General features: G+C 48.7%; 1 protein-coding gene across 3 annotated transcripts in view; it reads right to left on the reverse strand.

The window, feature by feature from the left end:
- Positions 1–23082, reverse strand: part of PDE4C (phosphodiesterase 4C) — a 969601-nt gene that overhangs the window by 36979 nt on the left and 909540 nt on the right. For all 3 annotated transcript variants that reach the window (XM_029614335.1, XM_029614336.1, XM_029614337.1), the window contains 2 exons: positions 11543–11642; positions 8183–8337 (listed from right to left, as the gene is read on the reverse strand). In XM_029614335.1, coding sequence (XP_029470195.1) covers positions 8183–8337; positions 11543–11642 — 255 coding nt within the window. The remainder of the gene's footprint in view (positions 1–8182; positions 8338–11542; positions 11643–23082) is intronic.

Raw genomic sequence — 23082 nt, forward strand, 5'->3', positions numbered from 1 at the left:
AAATGATAAAGGGAATGGAACAGCTCCCCTATGAGGAAAGACTAAAGAGGTTAGGACTTTTCAGCTTGGAAAAGAGACGGCTGAGGGGGGATATGATAGAGGTGTTTAAAATCATGGGAGGTCTAGAGCGGGTTAATGTGAATCAGTTATTTACTCTTTTGGATAATAGAAGGACTAGGGGGCACTCCATGAAGTTAGCATATGGCACATTTAAAACTAATCGGAGAATTAGAATGTGGTTAGTGCAGTTAGTGTAGCTGTGTTTAAAAAAGGATTGGATAAGTTCTTGGAGAAGTCCATTACCTGCTATTAATTAAGTTGACTTAGAAAATAGCCATTGCTATTACTAGCAACAGTAGCATGGAATAGACTTAGTTTTTGGGTACTTGCCAGGTTCTTATGGCCTGGATTGGCCACTGTTAGAAACAGGATGCTGGGCTTGATGGATCCTTGGTCTGACCCAGTATGGCATGTTCTTATGTTGCAAGTTTCTCTCTCTCTCACACACACACACATACACACACATATATATATATATATATATATATATTGCCATGCCATAGGACAAGTACAGCACAGACAGCCATGATGCAAGTTTCTCACACACATCTATATTTATATACACATTGCCCTGCCATAGGGCAGGTACAGCACAGACAGGCACAGTACAAGTTTCTCTCACACCCACACATATACACATTGCCCTACTACAGGACAGGTATACGCGGCTTTACCATAGAATAAGGACAACATGGGCAGCAGCATGGATTTACCCAAGGGAAATTTTGCCTCACAAATCTCCTACTTTTTTTGAAGGGGTGAATAAACATGTGGATAAAGTTGAACCAGTGGATGTAGTAAATTTGGATTTTCAGAAGGTGTTTGACAAAGTCCCTCATGAGAGGCTTCTAAGAAAACTAAAGTCATGGGTAGGAGTTGATGTCCTTTCATGGTTGCAAACTGGTTAAAAGATATGAATCAAAGAGTAGGATTAAATGGTCAATTTTCTCAGTGGAAAAGGGTAAACAGTGGAGTACTTCAGGGATCTGTACTTGAACCGGTGCTCTTTGATATATTTATAAATGATCTAGAAAGAGGTACAACGAGTGAGGTGATCAAATTCGCAGATGATACAAAATTATTCAGAGTAGTTAAATAACATGCGGATTGTGATAAATTTCAGATTGGAAGATTGGGCATCCAAATGGCAGATGAAATTTAATGTGGACAAGTGCAAGGTGATGCATATAGGGAAAAATAATCCATGCTGTAGTTGCACAATGTTAGGTTCCATATTAGGAGCTACCACTCAGGAAATAGATCAGTGTGCTACAGCGGTCAAAAAGCAAACAGCATTAGGAATTATTAGGAAGGGAATGGTGAATAAAACAGAGAATGTTGTAATGCCTCTATATCGGTCCATGATGAGACCTCACCTTGAATACTGTGTGCAATTCTGATTGCCGCATCTCAAAAAAGATATAGTTGCAAAGGAGAAAGTACAGAGAACGGCGACCAAAATGATAAAGGGGATGAACTCTCCCCTGTGAGGAATGGCTAAAAACGTTAGGCTGTTCACCTTGGAGAAGAGACGGCTGAGGCAGGATATGATAGAGGTGTTTAAAATCATGAGAGGTCTATAACAGGTAATGTGAATCAGTTATTTATTTTCTCAGATAACAGAGGGATAGATATTCAAAAGACATTTAGACAGATAACTCACAAGTTGTCCATCTAAATAGCTTAAACAGCATATTGAGCCTCTTATCCAGCTAAATTATATTAAATGGGCCTTTTTTGGGTGTGGCTAGTTCAGCCCCATACAGCATTTGCAAAGGAGATGGAAGGAAGATGGGGGACAGGCCACGATGGTTTTTTAGGGGGGGGGGGTTAAGGAAACTAACAACCGGTTATTTTTAAAGTTATCCACCTATGGTTAGTCGGATAACTTTAATTGGGGATATTCAGTAAGAACTTTATCCCACTGAATATCCTGGACATGTTATCCAGCCGGATAACTTTCCACCAAATGTCCTACTGAATATAGACCCCAGAAGGACAAGGGGGCACTCCATGAAGTTCCCTGTACGTACCAGGATCAGTCCAGACTGTGGGTTATGCTCCCAGTCCAGCAGGTGGAGTCAGAAGTAAAAGCTCGAGGGGAGGTCCTATATGACCTCACTCCTTGTGCCTCAATCCTCAGTATCTTCTGACTCCAGCAGGTGTGAGCAGGGGACTGTTTAGTCCCCAGCACAGGTTTTTTAGGTTTAGGCCTTTTATTTTCCTGTCTTTGAGGGATCAAAAAAAAAAAAAAATATAAATAGAAGACTAGTTTTATTTGGGACTGGGTTGAGAGGAACTTGTTAACTATCTATTTTGTCTGTTCCTTTCCCTTGTTCTTTTATTTCTTCACGGGGTAAGTGTTTTTTATTTACTTGTTTAAATTTTTCAGCTCCTAGCCACCTCTTGCCGGTCCGTTCGGCACTGGAGGGTGGCGTTATTATTATTATTTTATTTTCTGTCAGCTTTGCGGCGCCTCCCCTAGCTCTCTCTCTCTTCCCGCCCTGCGAGAGTTTTACGACCCGCGGCCTCGCGACGCGCCATTCCCCGGGGCTGCTGGCTTCTGAGAGGTTTTTTATTTTTATTTTTTTCCTCAGTAGCTTTTGGTTGATAGGGGAGGAAAGGGCGAGCAAGTTTCATTTCGCCAAGACCTTTTCAGGTTTAAGCTGCGCCGCCTGTTTTCCTGCCTTCCTGAGGAGGAGGGGATCTCCTACCTCATGTCGAAGACACCGAGCTGCTCCGCTTGTGGACGCTTAGGGAGCCGCCTCTCTAAGGAGGGACTGTGCTCCGGCTGCAAACCTACTGTAAGGGCAGTCGCGCCATTGGAGGAAGGCACAGGAGACCAAGGAGAGGAGGCTTCCTCTCGTCAGCGGCAAGCCCCGTTCCCGCTGAGCGCGGGAACGGCGGCCATTTTGTTTTCTGAGGATGAAGCTGGGTCGGATTTGGAGGAACCGGGTGACCCGATTTCTAGACAACCGGCTGTTTTACCTCCTCCAGTACCACAAGGGGACCAATTTTCAGTCGGGAAGACCCCGGGTGGGCCTCCCCCGGGGCTTCCAGGTTTTTCACCAGAATTTGAGGTACTGATGCACCGTGCTTTTTTGCAAAGCAGCGTTTCACTTTCGGTTTTGCCCGGGGGACCATCTCCAGCCAAGGTACCACGGCTGGATCCCTCTCTAGGGGGACCTTCACCACAGGGATTGGTTCCTCCCCTAAGCTCAACTCAGATGGCTTCCGGACTTTTAACTGGTCCACCGCGGGTCTCTCCAGTTTTGCCTGATGTGGATGTCAATCAGGACCCAGTTGGAGATGATCCTAATCTCTCTGTGCACGTCGAAGGAGACGATCCCAGAGTACTCCGTATTTTTCAACCGGAAGAGTTAGAGGGACTCATTCCTCATATTCTTCAGGAGATGGATATTGATCCGCCCCGGATCCAACGCCTTCAGATCCCAAAGTGAAGAAAGGTGACCCTCTCCTTGCGGGGTTGCGACCTTTGGCCAAGGCTTTTCCTATGCATCCTAGTTTTCTACAGCTAATCTCTAGAGAATGGGACACTCCAGAGGCATCCCTCAGGGTCAGTAGAGCCATGGAAAAACTTTATCCTCTTCCGGTGGATTTTCTGGATCTCTTAAAGGTTCCGGCAGTGGATTCTGCTGTATCTGCGGTGACTAAGAGTACTACCATCCCAGTCACGGGCGGAACAGCCTTGAAGGACCTTCAGGATAGGAAATTGGAAGTCCATCTGAAGAGAATGTTTGAGGTTTCGGCACTCGGAGTACGGGCGGCTATCTGTACCGCCCTAGCACAGAGGGCTGGTTTACGTTGGGTTCAACAACTACTTACCTCGCAGGATCTCCCTTCTGCTGAGGCTCAACAGGCAGATAGGTTGGAATCCGTGATAGCCTACGGTGCAGACGCGCTGTATGACCTTCTCCGGGTCCTCTCTCGTTCTATGGTGGCGGCGGTGTCGGCCCGCCGTCTTCTGTGGCTCCGCAACTGGTCGGCGGACTCCTCCTCCAAGACACGCCTTGGTTCCTTACCTTTCAAGGGCAAGTTCCTTTTTGGTGAAGATTTGGACCAGATAATCAAGTCCCTGAACGAGAACGCGATACACAAGCTTCCGGAGGACAGACCTCGCTCTGCTAGATCTTTTAGCTTCTCCAGAAACCGATCTCGGAACCAGCGCCGTGCTCGGATGAACAGGCAACAGCCAACATCAAGGACTCCATCTTATCATTCACAGGGATGGAATCGGTCCTTTCGAGGACGGCGAGGTGGCAAAGACTCTACAGTCCCTCGCTCAACCTCTAAACCTGCGCAATGATGCCAGGTTAGCCCACGAGCTGATCCCTCAGGTAGGGGGTCGGCTCACTCTTTTTTACGAGAGGTGGGTTCGAATCACGTCGGACCAGTGGGTCTTGGACATCCTAAGAAACGGTTACGCGTTGGATTTTGTCCACGCCCCCAGAGACAGATTCCTTTTCTCCCCCTGCGGATCTCTTCACAAGCAACGAGCTATACGTCACACGCTTCAGCGTTTGCGTGCCTTAGGAGCAATAAGGCCGGTTTCCACCAACGAACTGGGACGAGGTCATTACTCCATCTACTTCGTGGTACCCAAGAAAGAGGGCACCTTCCGTCCCATTCTGGATCTCAAGACTGTCAACAGGGCGCTCTGGGTCCCACGATTCCGCATGGAAACACTCAGGTCGGTGTTAGCGGTGGTCCATCGGGGGGAATATCTTGCATCCTTAGATCTGACGGAAGCGTACCTCCATATCCCGATCCACCCGGATTTTCAACGATATCTTCGCTTCAAGATCCTGGGACAGCATTTCCAGTTCAAGGCATTGCCTTTTTTGTCTAGCTACAGCTCCTCGAGTGTTCACAAAAGTTATGGTCGTAGTAGCAGCAGCCCTTCACCGGGAAGGAATACTAGTTCATCCGTACCTCGACGATTGGCTCATCAGATCAAAGTCTCGAAGTCAGGGGTTCCAGGCCGGGGATCGGGTGGTATCCCTGCTTCAATCGTTGGGCTGGATAATCAACTACGACAAGAGTCACCTTACGCCCTCCCAGAACTTGGATTTTCTGGGTGCTCACTTCGACACGGCAGAGGGCAAGGTGTTCTTACGCCCAGAGCGAGCTCAAGCGTTGAGAGAGCAAGTTCACCGATTCTTATTGCTCCAGGTACCAACTGCCTGGGACTACTTGCAGGTGCTGGGAACTATGGCCTCTACAATCGACCTAGTTCCGTGGGCGTTTGCGCACCTTCGTCCTCTACAGAAAGCACTTCTATCCCGGTGGAAACCGGTATCTCAGGACTACAGTGCAGTCTTGCCGATTCCTCAAACGGCTTGGCTCAGCCTCCAATGGTGGTTAGATCCCCGGTATCTTGCCAGGGGAGTGTCATTGGAGATACCAGACTGGGTGGTGGTTACCACAGATGCCAGTCTCTCAGGATGGGGGGCGGTATGTCAGTCGAGCTCCATCCAAGGCATTTGGACGAAGGAGGAGAGTCAGTGGCCCATCAATCTGTTGGAGACAAGGGCAGTCCGTTTCGCCCTACAGGGATTCCTTCCAATGGTTCGCCGAAGGGCGGTCAGGATTCTCTCGGACAACGCAACCACGGTGTCGTACATCAACCGACAGGGGGGCACAAGGAGCCGCCTAGTAGCCTGGGAAGCGGAAAAGCTAATGCAGTGGGCGGAGCGGCACTTGCTCCGGTTGGCGGCGTCTCACATAGCAGGCGTAGACAACGTGCAAGCAGATTTTCTCAGCCGTCAACGTCTGGATCCAGGAGAGTGGGAGCTCTCCAGGGAAGCGATGGAATTGATAACACAGCGCTGGGGAGTTCCCCACGTGGACCTCATGGCCACTGCCGAAAACGCAAAAGCTCCTCGCTTTTTCAGTCGCAGGAGAGAACACGGGGTGGAAGGGGTAGATGCCCTAGTCCTCCCGTGGCCCACGCAGGTCCTTTTGTATGTTTTTCCTCCGTGGCCCCTGGTGGGGAGGGTGTTACGTCGCATAGAGTCTCACCTTGGTTTTGTGATCCTAGTTGCGCCAGAGTGGCTGAGGAGACCATGGTTTGCGGATCTGCTTCTTCTATCTCAAGAGGAACCGATTCGCCTCGGTCACCTCCCTCATCTTCTCAAACAGGGTCCTATATTTTTAGAGGAGGCAGATCGCTTTTGTCTTGCGGCCTGGCTTTTGAGAGGCGTAAGTTGAGACGTCAAGGATATCCGGAGGCGGTTATTTCCACCTTATTAAGGGCAAGAAAGACTTCCACCTCAGTTACGTACATAAGGGTATGGAAGGTTTTCGAAGATTGGTGTAGAGTCCGTACTATTGTGCCGGTTCTCGCCTCGGTGGTTCAAGTATTAGATTTTCTTCAGTCCGGCCTGGAGATGGGTCTCGCATACAGTTCCCTTCGGGTACAGGTGGCGGCGTTGGGAGCCTTGTTGCATATGGGGACTCTTTCGCCGCTATCTTCTCACCCAGATATTCTTCGTTTTCTCAGAGGCGTTCGTCAGCTGAAGCCTCCTTTCAAATCGCCCTGTCCTTCTTGGAGTCTTAACTTGGTACTCGAAGTACTAGGAGGTCCTCCGTTTGAGCCTTTATGCGCGGCCACCGTCAAGGACCTTACCCTAAAGACTGTCTTTTTGGTAGCTATAACTTCTGCTCGTCGTATCTCGGAGCTCCAGGCCTTGTCCTGCCGAGAACCTTTCCTCCGTTTCTCTGAGGACGGTGTTTCCATAAGGACAGTACCTTCTTTTCTCCCCAAGGTGGTTTCTTCTTTCCACTTGAATCAATCGGTGGAACTTCCTTCTTTCTTGTCATCAGATCCCAGACAACTTCGCAGTCTGGATGTCAAGAGATGTCCAATGCAGTACTTAGCTCTCACCAATGACTTCCGTCTTTCGGATCATCTTTTTGTTCTATGGTCAGGTCCCAGAAAGGGTCAGATGGCTTCTAAGACAACCATCGCTCGATGGCTGAAAGGTGCGATCGGATCTGCATATATTGGAAAAGGGCGTCAGCCACCTCTGGGTGTTAAAGCACACTCTCTTCGAGCGCAAGCTACCTCTTGGGCAGAAAGTTCATCGGTGTCCTCTCAGGAAATTTGCAGAGCGGCCACCTGGAAATCACTACATACTTTCTCTAGGCACTATCGCTTGGATGTTCGGGCTCCGAGTTTCGGATCCTTTGGAGATAGTGTTTTAAGAGCAGGGCTGTTATCGGCCCACCCGGAGTAGGGGAAGCTTTGGTATATCCCACAGTCTGGACTGATCCTGGTACGTACAGGGAAAAGAAAATTATTTCTTACCCGCTAATTTTCGTTCCTGTAGTACCAAGGATCAGTCCAGACACCCTCCCTGGATTTTTTGGGATTGTAATGGGATAAGCCTCTGCTCTTTGTTCCTACTTATTATCTATTTATTCTATCTCATCCTGGGGCTCCAGGATTTACTGTTTCTCACAGTTTTTGGTTTACAAGTTCCGTTGTGGGTTTACCAGTTTTTATTCTTCGTTCATAATTGTTGAACAGTTATCTTTTTTGATCCCTCTGTCTCTTCTCTTTGGCTTTGAAAGTTTTGTTACTGAGGATTGAGGCACAAGGAGTGAGGTCATATAGGACCTCCCCTCGAGCTTTTACTTCTGACTCCACCTGCTGGACTGGGAGCATAACCCACAGTCTGGACTGATCCTTGGTACTACAGGAACGAAAATTAGCGGGTAAGAAATAATTTTCTTTTAGCAAGTAGCACATTTAAAATAAATCTGAAAAAATTCTCTCTCACTCAACTCACAATTAAGCTTTGGAATTCGTTGCTGGAGTATGTGGTTAGGGCAATTAGTGTAGCTGCAATTAAAAAGGTTTTGGATAAGTTCCCGGAGAAATCCATAAACTGCTATTAATCAAGCTGACGTAGGGTTTAGCCACTGCTATTACTGGCATTAGTAACATGAGATATATTTAATGTTTGAGTCTTGCCAGGTACTTGTAACCTGGATTGGCCACTGTTGAAAACAGAATGCTGAGCTTGATGGACTATCGGGCTGACCCAGTATGGTAACATCTTAAGCCAGACAAAAGCTGGTTTGCCCTTTTCCTCACCATGTCGATAACCATTTTCCGGAGTGACTGTCGCTGTTTCTTAGTCAAGTTCTGGAAGATATCACAGTTCTCCTCCTGAAGAAGCTTGAAGCCAACTGCCAAGTGATGGTTTTCTAGAACTGATGAGTCGTTGTACATCAAAGCTAATTCAGAGTCTGGAGAGAAGGAAACAGAGTCTTGGCATGAATCTAGGCAATATTACTACAAGGGAGGCTCCCCTGAATACATTAACCCATTCACTATCATTTTGGCATCTATCTTATAAAATCACCCTGTATATAGCTTCAAAGGTATATCCAGGGTGAGAGTGAAGTGGTATGAGGCTGGTAAGAATCTATGCTTAGCTAACAAACACTTTTTGTAGTGCCTGCAGAATAGGTCATTTTCAGCCATAATCCCTGGTTTGTGGAATAGTTTGCCACAGGAACTGAGGGAAGAAATAGATTTATTAAGGTACCAGAAGCAATTGGAAATGTGATTAATGTCATCAATCTTTAACATCTACAGAGGAGCTGGTCTGGAAATAATGTGATAAGCAGTTGTTTAATATTTGTTATTATTATTGTTTATTTTATATTGTACATCACTTAGGGAGATTTTATCAATGAAGTGATTAAGAAACAATTTTAAATAAATAAATGTTATAGAACATAAAAATAAATGATTTTATGAAGGTACTACTGACAGAGTGCTGACAGTCCCTGGGAGGGAGGGAGTCACAGCTAACAGGTAACAGTGACATCTCGTGGCAGGCTGAGGAGCACATTTTTGCCAGGTTCTGGTTCTGCTCTCTGTGCCTCTTAGCCAGAAGGCAGCCACTGCACCAGCTAGGCTAGAAGGGAGATGGGAAGAAGAAAAAACCCTAAATCCAACCTCAAAACTGTTTTCAAGGTGGATCACATTGCGAAATGCACTGCCCAACAAATCTGCACTAACTGGACATTTTTAAGAAAAAAAAAGTATAATTTGCTGATAAATTTACAGATTTATTTACACCACTTATTGCCTTCACATAAGTGGGCTATAAGTGAATAAATGAAAAAATAGGATTTATCACAGAGACACTCAGAATAGCTGAAACCAATGGCCACAAATCTCTTGTGTTGTCAGGCCATCATCCACCCCAGAAATGGCTGCATGCCTGCATCTAACACATTAAACCAGGGGTCAGGAACCCATGGCTCGCGAGCCAGATATGGCTCTTTTGAGGGCTGCATCTGGCTCGCAGACAGTCGCCACACTTTCCCGCTGACCCAGCTGCTCCCCGGTCCTCCTCCGCCCGGGCTTAAAATGCTGTCAGCCCGGGCGGAACGCAGCAGGACAGCTGGAGTCAGCGGCACCGGCGTGCTCTCTTCTTCTCCCCCCCCCCCCCGCGGCCCGGAAGAGGAAGTGGAGAGTATCGGGTGCGTGCGCGGCAAGAAGAGGCCATTCTAGTGCGCTCGGCATCGGCCCGAAGAAAAGAAGACTGCAGCGCGGCTTGGAGGAAAATGAAGAGCTTCAACCGCGGCCGATGGGACTCCTCCTCCGCTGAAAATGAAGAGGTTAGCGTCGGGAGGAGGCTGCTGCTGCTGCCGCGAGTTCCCGGGGTGGGGGAGAGAGAGAGTGAATGAGCGAGCAAGCCGGCAGCAGCAGCAGCCTCCTCCCGACGCTAACCTCTTCATTTTCAGCGGAGGAGGAGTCCCATCGGCCGCGGTTGAAGCTCTTCATTTTCCTCCGAGCCGCGCTGCAGTCTTCTTTTCTTCGGGCCGATGCCGAGCGCACTAGCGTGGCCTCTTCTTGCCGCGCACGCACCCGATACTCTCCACTTCCTCTTCCGGGCCGCGGGGGGGGGGGGGGGGGCTGTGTGTGTGTGTGTGTGTCTGTGAGAGATTGCATGTATGTGAATGATTGAGAGCCTGTACATGTGAAAGAGAGTATGTCTGTGATTGAGAGCCTGCCTGTGAGAGAGAGAGAGAGCATGAATGTACGTTTACCATTGGGAACCTGTATATGTAAGTTTGTGATTGAAAACCTGTTTGTGTGAAAGAGTATGTGTGTATGATTGATTGAGATCCTTTGTGTGTGAGAGAGATCATGTGTATGTATGATTAAGAGCCTGTGTGTATAAGTAAGAGAGAGATCATGTATGTCTGTGTGTGATTGAGAGCTGGTTTAGGTGAGGGAGCATGTGAGTATGTGATTGAGAGCCTGTGTTTAAATGAGAGAGAGAGACCATGTGTATCTGTGTGTGATTGAGAGCTGATTTAGGTGAGGGAGCATGTGAGTGAGAGCCTGTGTGTACATGAGAGAAAGAGGACATGTTTGTAAGCATGTGAATGAGAGTCTGTGTGTGAGAGAAAAAGACAGCATGTATTTATGTGATTGAAAGCCTGTGTGTGTGTGTAAGCGTGAAAAGATAGACAGCATGTGTGTAAATGTGTAATTAAGAGCCTATATAAGTGAGAGAGAAAAAACATGTGTATATGTGAGTACTGAGAGCATGTGTATAGGTGTGTTATTGAGAGCCAGTGTGAGAGAGAGCGCTGGTATGTGACTGAGAGAGGAGAAAGTTCCAAGCAAACCACCCCACCTCCTGCTAATTCAGAACAATCTCAGGACACCTGGATATCAAACGTTCCCAGGTATGCAGAGCAAAAAAATTTTTGTATCCTTATTATTTTTCATTACTGGGTCTTTGTGTCTGCTATTTTGAAATATTTTGTTGGTATCTGGAAATGTTTTATATGAGTTTTTAATTATTGGATATTCCACTCATCAGCTGTTTCGAAATATGTTCTTTTTGTTAGTACAGTTTTACTGCTGATGATTTTATATTTCTTGATTTGTTTTATAAGGATGGGTGATGTTTCTTTTTTCCTTTGTTACACTGCATACAGAGACTCTGGCTTGTTGCAGTTTCCAATTCAGTTTTTTCTGCATGCTTCTTGTTATGCGTTTTGGTCTTTTTATTCTATGTTAGGTGAGGGACAGCACGTGATTCAGGTGAGGTTTTCTGCTGGCGTGTAGTTTCTGTGTAGGACTCTATAGCAGCCTGACTTGGTCCGTTTTCCTAATAGGAGATGTATTGGTGTCTTAAGGCCTGGTGTAATATTTTCAGAGACTTATTGTACTTTAAAAGTGTGATCTTACATAAAATGCACACATTTACTTGTATTTAGTTTTAAACATATTGTATGGCTCTCATGGAATTACATTTTAAAATATGTGGCGTTTATGGCTCTCTCAGCCAAAAAGGTTCCTGACCCCTGCATTAAACCATAAAGCACATTAGGATCCAGTCTGAATGCAAACACACTACAGACATTCACAAAGTCCCTATATAGTGGATGGACTTATTAAGATGAAAGGATCTGAACTTACTGGTGTTGATCAAGAACTGATTTGATACTCCAGGATGATCGACATCATGGATAGCACTGGCAAAAATTGCAGCCAGAATCTCCAGATCCGTGAAAACGGCCTGAGGAAGAAAAAGGGAGGGGGACATGAAAGGCAAACAGAGAGTTTTATCACTGTATGTGGTAGTGAAATCCTGAAACACTTTGCCAGAGGTAGCCCTGGCTACAACACTAAACTTCAAAAAGAACCTGGGCAAGTTTTTTGAGGAAGATGAAAAGAAAGTGGATGTGTGATGATGTTTGATTCTAGGGAAAATGTTGATTTAGAGGCTTAAACTGATCATCACATTTACTGCTGGGAAGGAATTGTTGTCACTATGGATACTCAAACTCTTCTTCCTGGATTGCCCTGTAGAATGCAGCTGACTTCATGGACCTCTAAACTAACTCTAGATCTAGAAGCAGCATGACGTATTATGAGCCTGTAGACTATACTGAAAGCATGGAAGAAAGGAAAATTGGTTCTTATCTGCTAATTTTCATTCCTGGAATACCACAGATCAGTCTAGATAAGCGGGTTTGCAGCCCTACCAGCAGATGGAGGCAGAGAACAAAACTTTTGAGGCACTGTTACATATCTGAGAGTACCACCTGCAGTCCTTCAGTATTGACCTGTACTCAAGCCAATGTAGAGCTCCATATGAAAAAACAAGTCCCTCCTAGGGCGGACATATAATCCCGGTTGGAAGTCCCTGAATTGGAGCCCACACATCCAAAAGGACACAGAAAAACATTTTTTGGTCCACAGGATCTAACTACAAAATTGAGCTCTGCTCTTACTATCCAAAAACAAAAATACAGTCTTTCGGAATCAAGGGAATGGGTCTCTGGTTGATCTGTGGTATTCCAGGAACAAACATTTGCAGGTAAGAACCAATTTTCCCTTCCTGTTCATACCCCAGATCAGTCCAGACAAGTGGGATGTACTCAAGCTCACCTACACTGGCCGGGAACCCAAAAGACCCACTCGCAGAACACTTTCTCCAAAACTCACCTCCTCTGGCGCCTACACATCCATGCCTGGTGAAAGTGGGAAGAGAAGACCATGGGGCCACTCTACAGATCTCCTGTGGCAACACAAACTGACACTCTGCCCAAGAAGTTGCCTTTGCTCTAGTCAAATGTGCCCGCAACCCCTCTGGGGCCATCCGACCCTTACAGAGATATGTCGAAAAAATAGCCTTCTTTAACCACCGCACAATCATAGATTAAAGATGCCTTAGTTCCTTTCTTTGCACCCCCAAACAAGGCAAACAGATGATCTGACCGTCCGAAACTGTTAGTGACCTTAAGATAAAGCAACAGAGTCCGATGCATGTCCATTAAGTGAAATTCCCTCGCATGCTTCCTCTCCCCAGAGAAATTCGGAAAAGCCAGAAGCTCTACTGTTTGAGTGAGGTGGAATGAAGAAACAACCTTTGGCATAAAAGAGGATACCGTACACAAAGACTCGCCATCTAAAGAGATCCTCAGAAATGGTTCTCTACAGAATAAAGCCTGAAGCTCTGAAATTCTTCTGGGCGAAAAATTGACACCAGAAAAAATGCTTTCAGAGTGAGGTCCTTCAATGAAGCCTTCCTCAAAGGCTCAAATGGGGGGGGGGGGGGGGGGGGGGAGGGGGGGGGGGAGAGCCACAAAGACCTTGTAACACCAAGATCTTGGTTCCAAGAAGAACATCTTTGTATTACAAACCTGTGAGCAGTAACACGCTTATTCATTTTTCAAGTGCACATACTCGTTAGTTAAAAGAAAATTTACCAATGAGTCAATTTTTCAGGATTCGGAGGTTATGTTTATTTTGATGGAATATAATTATCAATCGATGGATCTTAAAAATAGGTTTCTCACATGAGGTTACCCCAAACGTTGTATTAGAAAAGCTTACTTAAGAGCGAGACACACACATCGTGTTTGGCTATTTTTTACCACAGCCATCCATTGAATATGAGACATTAACGTGTGTAATTCTGTTTTCTCCACTTGCATACACAGTCAAAAGAGTTTTGTATCAAAATTGGCACATTTTACACATGAATAATGAATTTCAGAATTTTCCACGTTTCACCTATACGAGAAGATCCAGTCTGAGGGATCAATTAGTACACTCTGATTCAACTTTTGTGCCTCATCAGGATCTTAAATGTTCTCATAAACCATGTGGTACATGCTCAATTTGTCACGTCTCGATGGAGACATCATCTGTATATTTTACATCATTACAAAGTACAGTAGAGTTGCAACAACATACGACATATCATTCAGTTGGAGTGATATACATTATAGGATGTCCGTGCGACAAGTTCGATGTGGGGAAAACAGCGATCCTTAACTAGGATAATTGAGCATCGATCAAATCTCACTACAAACCGTATTAATGTTCCACTTGTATCACATTGTGTGGAATTTGCTCATGTGTTTGATGATCTTAAAGTGTGTGTGTTACAGCAAATTAAACCAAATTGGTGTGGGGGTAATTTGAATTCTAAACTCTTAAGGGCAGAACAGAGATGGATACACTTTTTAAATACGGTTCATCCTAATGGTCTAAACTCAGGCTTAGAACTAAATGTATTTTTATGATGATATGTAGCATTTCTTATCCCATTTTTCCATTGCAGAAGGTTTCATTGTTAACTAAAAAGACATTGAGTAGAAGTGATAATGCAGACCATCTTCACAACATGGTGATAATGACGTCATTACGTAAGACTTGTCTTCCGATTGGTTATGTGCAACTCAGCGTCTATTTAAAATGAAGGCCAGTGTGTTGGCCACCTCTGTTCTCTGTTATGACCGTTGGTCGCAGATGGCTGCGACCGCGTCTACTCATGTCTTGTGTTACCCTTCCTTCCCTCTCCAGGCCTGCTTGTGGCGGGGGGCTAGCCTCTACCGCCGCGTACCTCAAGGTTCCTCAAGGCGGCTGGGTCGCTGCCGCCACCCACGCCGACTCCGGACCTTCCTAGGCACGCGTGCATGCCACCAGGCCCTCTTTTGAAGACACTACGGCAGGAACCTCAAGAGCATCCCCGACTGATGACATCACTTGGTCAGGGTTCTTAAGCACCACATTCACCCCTTGCTAGTTGACCTGGCAACGACTTCCTTGCTACTCTGCTTGCTCCTGTGGTGGCTGTCTCGGACCTTCCTTGGACTCTGGACCCTGGCTCAGGTACCCGCTCCTCGGGGGCTTGCTTGCGCTCTTTCTGGAGACCTGGTCTCCTGGTTTCCCTCGCTCCTCGGGCTAGCCCCACGCCTTCCAGGAGTCCTACCTGCCGGCTTCCCCGCTCCTCGGGGTTGCCTCTGGGAACTGCCTCACCACTTGGGAGACTCATCTCCGTGCTTCCCCACTCCTCGGGGCAGTGCCTATGTTCTACATCAGCGACTGTCCGTGCTCCCCCGCTCCTCGGGGCAGTGCCTACGTTCTATACCAGAGGCTGTCTGTGCTTCCCCACTCCTCGGGGCAAGTGCCTACGTTCCACACCGGGATTGCCTGTGCTTCCCCACTCTGGGGTAGTGCCTACATCCTACACCAGAGACTGTCTGTGCTTCCCTGCTCCTCAGGGCTATGTCTTCATTACATCAGTAACTGTACTCACCCCTCCCCCACTTCTCGGGGTTGTTTACATCTTTACCTGGAGACCCGACTCGGGCTTCCCTGCTCTGCGGGTTAGCCTACATCATTGCATCAGTATCTTCCTCGCTACACAGCTCCGCCCCTCAGGGCTGTCTCAGCAGTATACCTCCTGCACTTCCTGCCTCATGCTTCCCGCTCCTCGGGTCTGCCTAGCACCACTCTCTCGGAGGTCTTTGCCCAGGTACTGCTCTCCAGCCCAACCTGTATACTGTGGGGTCCCTCAGTACTGTGTGTCTCACCCTGCTCCTCTGGACATCCCCACAGACTCTTTCTCCAAGAGCTCCTGCTGCTCCTGACCTCACCTCCCGTCGATGTGGACCTGTGGGGCTCCTCCCCACAGGTGGTAATAACTCTCACCTCGGGCCAAGGGTCCACGAAACCCATAAACCATAACAGATTGCCAGGTCCATGGACCTGGCAGAGGTCTCAGCCACATGCTTGGCACAAATAATCAGCGAATAGCAAAAGTTCCTGGAGACTCTGGCAGCTACCACTGACAACTTGAGCACTCGTTTAGATGCTACTGTGACCGCCATGATGTCTACCCAGCTCAATACCTCCACCTCTTTGCCGGTTCCTCAGCCCACCATGCCCTTGCCGGCACCTCCATGCTTTACAGGGAACCCTCTTTTGTGCAGGGGTTTCTTGATTCAATGCAATATGCACTTCTGTCTGCAACCAGCTTACTTCCCAGATGTGATCATCAAGACCACCTACATCATTTCCCTTCTGGATGGTAAGGCCTTGGCCTGGGCGTCACCTCTCTGGGAGCGTGGTGACCCAGTTCTTTGAGATCTCCAGGGGTAACTGGCCTTATTCCGTTCTGGCTTCGACGATCTTGGCCGAAGAGCTGTTTCCGGGTCATCACTTCTCCATCTCTAACAAGGCTCCTGCTCATTAACGGACTATGTTATTGCATTCAGAACCCTTTCGTCGGAACTTCACTGGGACTCAGACTGTTTACATTCCATCTTTCTCGAAGGTTTGAGTCCCCGGATTAAGGATGAGTTGGCGGCTCGCAAATTGCCTGCATCGTTGGACTCCTTTATAGACCTTACTGGACGCATCGACCGCCATCTGTAAGAACGCTCACAAGAGTTTAGAGTGTCCCGGAAGTCTACCCCAGGCTTGTCTCGAACTCGACGTTCATCTTCACCCAGAATGAACGCAGCTCAGAACAAAGCGGAGGATGAACCAATGCAGATGGGCTGGAGCACACATTCTCTCAAGGAACGCCGCCGCCAACAAATCGGTCTCTGCCTGTACTGCGGCCAACCCGGACATGCCATAGCCTCGTGTCCAGTCCATCCGGGAAACTCCCAGGCCTAGGTTCTGCTGGAGGACTAGGCCTGACTTCACCATCTCCTCCACTGACTGTACCCGTCTCCATTAAAATGGAAAACCAGGAGTTCCACACTCTGGCATTGGTGGACTCTGGGACTGGTGGGAACTTTATATTAAAACAACTGAACACCTGCAGATCCCCACCATCAGCTCCCCTGTGCCTTTACTCCTCTCATCCATCCATGGAGAACCTCTTCCTGGTGAGGTTACACACACCACGGCCCCTATTCAGCTCTGCACAGGGACCCTGCATATAGAAACCATTTCTTTCTACATTCTGGACAAAGCCATTCATCCTGTGGTACTGGGTCTGCCGTGGCTACAGCAACACACTCCGCAGTTCGACCGGACTATCTTGCAGCTCTCTCGTTGGGGCTTCTCATGCTGTGAGAACTGCCTAGAATCCGTCTCACCTCTGCCTTGTTTAACTACCTCGCCCTCTCTTCCTGGCCTTCCACCACAAAACGCATTTGCCGATGTGTTCTCGAAGAAGGCTGCGGACACTCTACCCCTGCATTGCTCCTATGATTGCGCAATTAACTTGCTGCCCAACACAGAGCCTCCTCGGGGTAGGATCTATCCCTTTTCGCTAACTGAGACCCAGGCCATGTCAGAGTACATCCGCGAGAACCTGGCCAAAGGCTTCATTCGGCCCTCTAAGTCTCCTGCAGGGGCAGGATTTTTCTTTGTAGGGAAAAAAGACGGCTCCCTCCATCCCTGCATCTATTACCGAGGCCTAAATGAAATCACTCTAAAGGACCGCTACCCACTGCCTTTGATCTCGGAGCATTTCGACAGGCTTCAGGGAGCGAAAATCTTCTCCAAATTGGATCTCCGGGGAGCCTACAATTTGGTCCATATCCACAAAGGCAACGAGTGGAACACTGCATTTAACATGCGTGACGGTCACTTTGAATACCTTGTGATGCCGTTCGGCCTTTGCAACGCACCCGCAGTTTTTCAGATTCTGATGAATGAGGTTTTCAGAGATATACTTTACCAGTGCGTAGTGGTGTATCTAGACGACATCCTAGTCTTCTCGCAAGACCTACAAAGCCATCGCTGGAATGTCTCTCGTGTTCTCCAGCGTCTCCGGGACAACCAACTTTTTACCAAACTCGAAAAGTGCTCCTTCGAGCAGGAGACTGTTCCTTTCCTTGGCTACGTGGTGTCCAGCCAAGGGTTCAGAATGGATCCTCAGAAATTGAAGAGCATCCGCGACTGGCCTCAACCTACTTCAGAGATTCCTTGGCTTTGCCAATTTCTATCAGTCTTTTATTCACCACTATTCTACCCTGACCACACCACTCACGGCCATGACTCGCAAGGGGGCCAACCCCTCTCAGTGGTCGCCCGAAGCCATGACCGCCTTCACTAATCTTAAGACCGCTTTTCTCAAGAAACCATGTCTCTGTCATCTGGATCCCAGACGCCCATTTGTCGTTGAGGTCGATGCCTCCGACGTTGGAGTAGGAGCTGTTCTGAGCCAATACTCAACTACCCATACTTTATACCTGTGTTCCTTTTTTTCCCGGTGCTTCTCTCCAGCGGAACAAAATTACGCCATTGGGGATAAGAGTTGCTTGCTTCTCTCCAGTGGAACAAAATTACACCATTGGGGATAAGAGTTGCTTGCCATCAAGCTGGCCTTTGAGGAATGTCGTCCCTGGCTCGAGGGAGCCCAACACCAGATCACCGTATACATGGATCACAAAAACCTCAAGTATTTACATCATGCTTAGTGTTTAAACCATCGCCAGGCCCGTTGGGCCCTCTTTTTTACCCGATTCAATTTCCTGCTGCGTTACCGCCCAGCCAATAAAAATTGCCATGCTGATGTTCTCTCCAGATGCTTCATCGCAGAGGACGTACCCGATACCCTGCGGCACATAACTGACCCTGCCAAGGTCACCCTGTCCACCACTTTTCCAGTGCCACCTGGGAAGACAGAGGGTTCTTCGATGGGCTCACTACTCCCTGACTGCAGGATATCCGGGCCAGTCTAGAACCCTCTCCACACTCCAGCGGTACTATTGGTGGCCTACCATGAGAAAAGACACGTAGAGTCCTGTCCCACTTGTGCCCATCATAAGCCTCCAGCAGGAAGACCGTGGGGACTCTTGCAACTGCTGCTCATTTTGAGCGAGCCATGGACCCACAGCGCGACGGACTTCATAGTGGACCTGCCTGTCTCCAATGGTAACACCACCATCTGGGTCACCGTCGACCGTTTTTCTAAAATGGCCCACTTCGTGGCTCTACCCAGTCTCCCCTCTGCACCGCAGCTTGCTAAGCTGTTCATCTGGCACGTGTTCCAGCTACACGGTCTCCCTAAGTAAATCCTCTCGGACCATGGAGTCCAATTCACTGCACGCTTTTGGAGGTCTCTCTGCAAAAAATTCAACATCTCGTTAGATTTTACCTCGGCTTACCATCCCCAAGCCAATGGACAAACTGAAAGGACTAACAGAACTTAAAGCAATTTTTGCGGGCCTACATGAGCCTACGGCAGGATGATTGGGCAGGTGGTCTATGGACGTCAGCCTTTGCCACCGCTGCCACTCCCACTGTCCGCACCCTCTCCAGCAGCACAGTCAACTGCCTAAGAGTTGCATCAATTGCGGCACAGTACCCAGCAGTTGCTCAAGCAGGCTGCCCAGAAATCAAAGAGGTGCTTTGATGCACATCATCGCAAAGCACCCCAGTTCAAACCTGGCGATAAAGTGTGGCTCAGCTTTATCCGGTTCAAGCTGCCCTCGGCTCGCTTCGCTCCCAGGTATATTGGCCCCTTCCCTGTGCTCCGTCGTCCTGGCCCAGTCACCTACAGACTCCAGCTGCCTTCCTCGCTCAAAATTCACAACACCTTCCAGATTTCTCTACTAAAACCTTTGGTGCTATCCAGATTTTCTAAAAAACCAACGGAGCCTCAACCACTGTCCTCAGAAGCAGACATCACAAATCAAGTCCGAGATGTCCTGGACGTAAGGAAACGTGGTAGAAAGTGGGAATATCTCCTTTCATGGGAGGGCTTTGGACCTGAGGAGAACAGTTGGGAACATGCCGCCAATATCCTGGACAAAGACCTTATCCGGCAGTTCCATGCCTCGCAAACCCAAACCCCCCGGGGGGGCCTTAAGAGGAGAGGTACTGTTATGACCGTCTGTCACAGATGGCTGCGACTGCGTCTACTCACGTCTTGTGTTACCCTTCTTCCCTCTCTGGGCCTGCTTGCGGCGGGGGCTAGCATCTACCGCCGTCGCCACACACGCCAACATTGGGCCTTTCTAGGCGTGTGCGCCACCGGGCCCTCTTTTGAAGACGCTATGGCGGGAACCTCAGGGTATCCCCGACTGATGACATCACTTGGTCAGGGTTATTAGGCACCGTCTTCGCCCCTTGCTAGCTGACTTGGCAATGAGTTTCATCGCTACTCTGCTTGCTCCTATCTCCTCGGACCTGTAGTGGCTGTCTCGGACCTTCCTTGGACCCTGGACCCTGGCTCAGGTACCCGCTCGCACTCTTTCTGGAGATCTTGTCTCCTGGCTTCCCCTGCTCCTCAGGCTAGTCCCGCGCTTTCCAGGAGTCCTACACGCCGGCTTCCCCACTCCTCGGGGTTGCCTCTGGGAACTACCTCACCACTTGGGAGACTCATCTCAGTGATTCCCCGCTCCTCGGGGCAGTGCCTACGTTCTGCACCAGAGACTGTCTTTCTGCTTCCTTGCTCCTTGGGGCAAATGCCTACATTCCGCACAAGGAATGCCTATGCTTCTCCACTCCGGGGTAGTGCCTACGTCCTAAACCAGAGATGGTCTGTGCTTCCCTGCTCCTCGGGGCTGTGCTTTCATTGCATCAGTGACTGTACTCACCCCTCCCCCGCTTCTCGGGGTTGTTACATCATTACCTGGAGACCCTTCTCATCATTGCATCAGTACCTTCCTCGCTAAGCAGCTCCGCCCCTCGGGGCTGTCTCAGCAGTATACCTCCTGCATTTCCTGCCTCGCGCTTCCTGCTCCTCGGGTCTGTCTTTCGCCACTCTCTCGGAGGTCTCTGCCCAGGTACTGCTCTCCAGCCCAACCTGTATACTGTGGGGTCCCTCAGTACTGTGTCTCACCTCGCTCCTCGGGACCTCCCCACAGACTCTCTCCTCAAGCTCCTGCTGCACTTGAACTCGCCTCCCAACGGTGTGGACCTGTGGGGCTCTGTTACGCGTGCCGTCCGTGGCAGCCCCGCGGCACGGCCCCCTCACCTTTCTACAATGACTCCAGCTTTTGGTTCCTCCTCGCTGGCAGCGGTGGGCAGTCAGCTCCGTCCTTGGGCCTCCCACGGTGTCTCCGGCCCTACCACAGTCCCTGGCGTTCCCGGCCCTGCTACTTCTCGTCGGGCCTCTCTGCGTGGCCCGTGGAGAGAGCCCTGCTACTCGCACCGTGCCCCTCCCTAGGCATGCGTGCACCATTGATCCTTATGTAGGTACCGCAGCGGGAACCTAGCTGCGGCCCCGGATGATGAAGTTAACTCAGCTACAGTATTTAAGCTCAGGCTCCGCTCCCTAGCATTGCCTTTGCAACAGGTCTCCTCGCTGGTCAAGTACTCGTTGCCTCCTAGAGATTCGTCTCATCTCTGCGTTCCTGTTCCTTGTTGTGGAAGTGGACGCCTCCGCGATTGGAGCTGGGGCGGTCCTGAGTCAACGCACTGCTTCTGGTTCTACAGTCCCATGTTCGTTCTACTCCCGCAAGTTCTCATCTGCAGAATAGAACTATAGTATTGGAGATCGCGAGTTACTTGCCATAAAATTAGCCTTTAAAGAATGGCACCCGTGGCTAGAGGGCGTGCAACACAAGTTCATCGTGTTCACTGACCATAAGAACCTGGAACATCTGAGCCATGTCCAGTGTCTCAACGCCCGTCAGGCCCGATGAGTCCTGTTCTTTTCCAGGTTCAATTTTGAGCTTCGTTACAGTCCAGCTGAAAACAACCTCCGGACAGACGCCATATCACGCTCTTTCGAGCCTGAAGACACCCCGGAAGAACCCGGTCATATAATAGACCCAGCTTGTATCTGTCTGTCTGCTACTCACCCAGTCCCTGCTGGGAAGACTGTCATGCCCCGACGACTCCGAGAAAGAGTCCTCCGCTGGGCACATGATTCTAATTTTGCTGGTCACCCAGGGCAAGCACGAACCTTGGCACTACTCCAGCGGTTCTTCTGGTGTCCTACTATGCTCTCTGATGCTAAAGCATACGTCGAATCCTGTAACACTTGTGTGCAGCAAAAGCCCCCGGTCGGTCGACCTTGGGGTCTACTGCAACCACTTCCAGCTCCCGAGGAACCGTGGACCCACCTGTCTACGGATTTCATTGTGGATTTTCCTTCATGTAAGGGTCATACCGTTATATTTATTTATTTATTTATTTAAAAGCTTTTTAGATACCGCACACTTGGGCAATTACATGTCCGTCTAGGCGGTTTACAAACCTACATACATAATAAAAACAAACTTATGGGTAACTATAGACCGATTTTAAAAAATGGCCCATTTTGTCCCTCTACCGGGCCTACCATCTGCTCCAGAACTGGCACGCCTATTCTTCCGTTACATCTTCAGATTACATGGCTTACACAAGGACATTTTCTCTGATAGAGGTCCACAATTTGTTGCTAGATATTGGCATGCTCTTTGCTGAAAATTCGGTATCAACATCAGTCTAACAACTGCTTATCACCCGCAAGCCAACGGACAAGCTGAGCGAATGAATCGTTCTTTAAAGGCTTTCCTGCACGCTTACATCAACGACCGCCAAGACAATTGGTCTGAACTTCTCCCTTGGGCGGAGTTTTCTCACAACTCCCACACTGCCACTGCTACAGGCACGTCACCGTTCTCCTTCGTCTATGGAAAGCAACCACGACCACCACTGCGGATACCCTCAAGGCTTTATGGGAACTGACGAATCTTCACTTACGTCAAGCCACTTCCTGGGCCAAGAGAACTGCTGACAGTCACCGACACCCAGCTCCTGAATTCCTTCCTGACCAGAAAGTCTGGTTAAGTACTCAGAATATCCGACTCAGAATGCCTTCTCAAAGGTTTGCTCCAAGGTACATCGGAACTTTTATGGTCACCCGATGCATTGGACCAGTTACATACCAGCTTTGGCTGCCTCCTACGCTGGGAATACATAATACGTTTCATGTATCTCTTCTAAAACCTGTGGTCTTGTCCTGGCCTTCCCGAAAAACTCCTGAACCACCTCCAATGGTGGCTGAGACTGATACGACCTACAAGGTACATGAAGTCCTCAACGTTCGCCTTAGGGGCCGCCGGTGGGAATACCTTTCTTGGGAGGGTTATGGACCCAAAGAAAATTCTTGGGAACCAGCTCAGAACATTCTGGACAAAACCCTCCTCTTGAACATTCATCGTGCCCATCCGGGCAAACCCCGACCTCCAAGAGGGGGACACTGTTACGCATGCCGTCCACAGCAGACCCGCGGCACGACCCCCTCACTTTTCTACAGTGACTCC

This window comes from Rhinatrema bivittatum, chromosome 8 (assembly GCF_901001135.1).
Source record: "Rhinatrema bivittatum chromosome 8, aRhiBiv1.1, whole genome shotgun sequence".
Taxonomy (NCBI): domain Eukaryota; kingdom Metazoa; phylum Chordata; class Amphibia; order Gymnophiona; family Rhinatrematidae; genus Rhinatrema; species Rhinatrema bivittatum.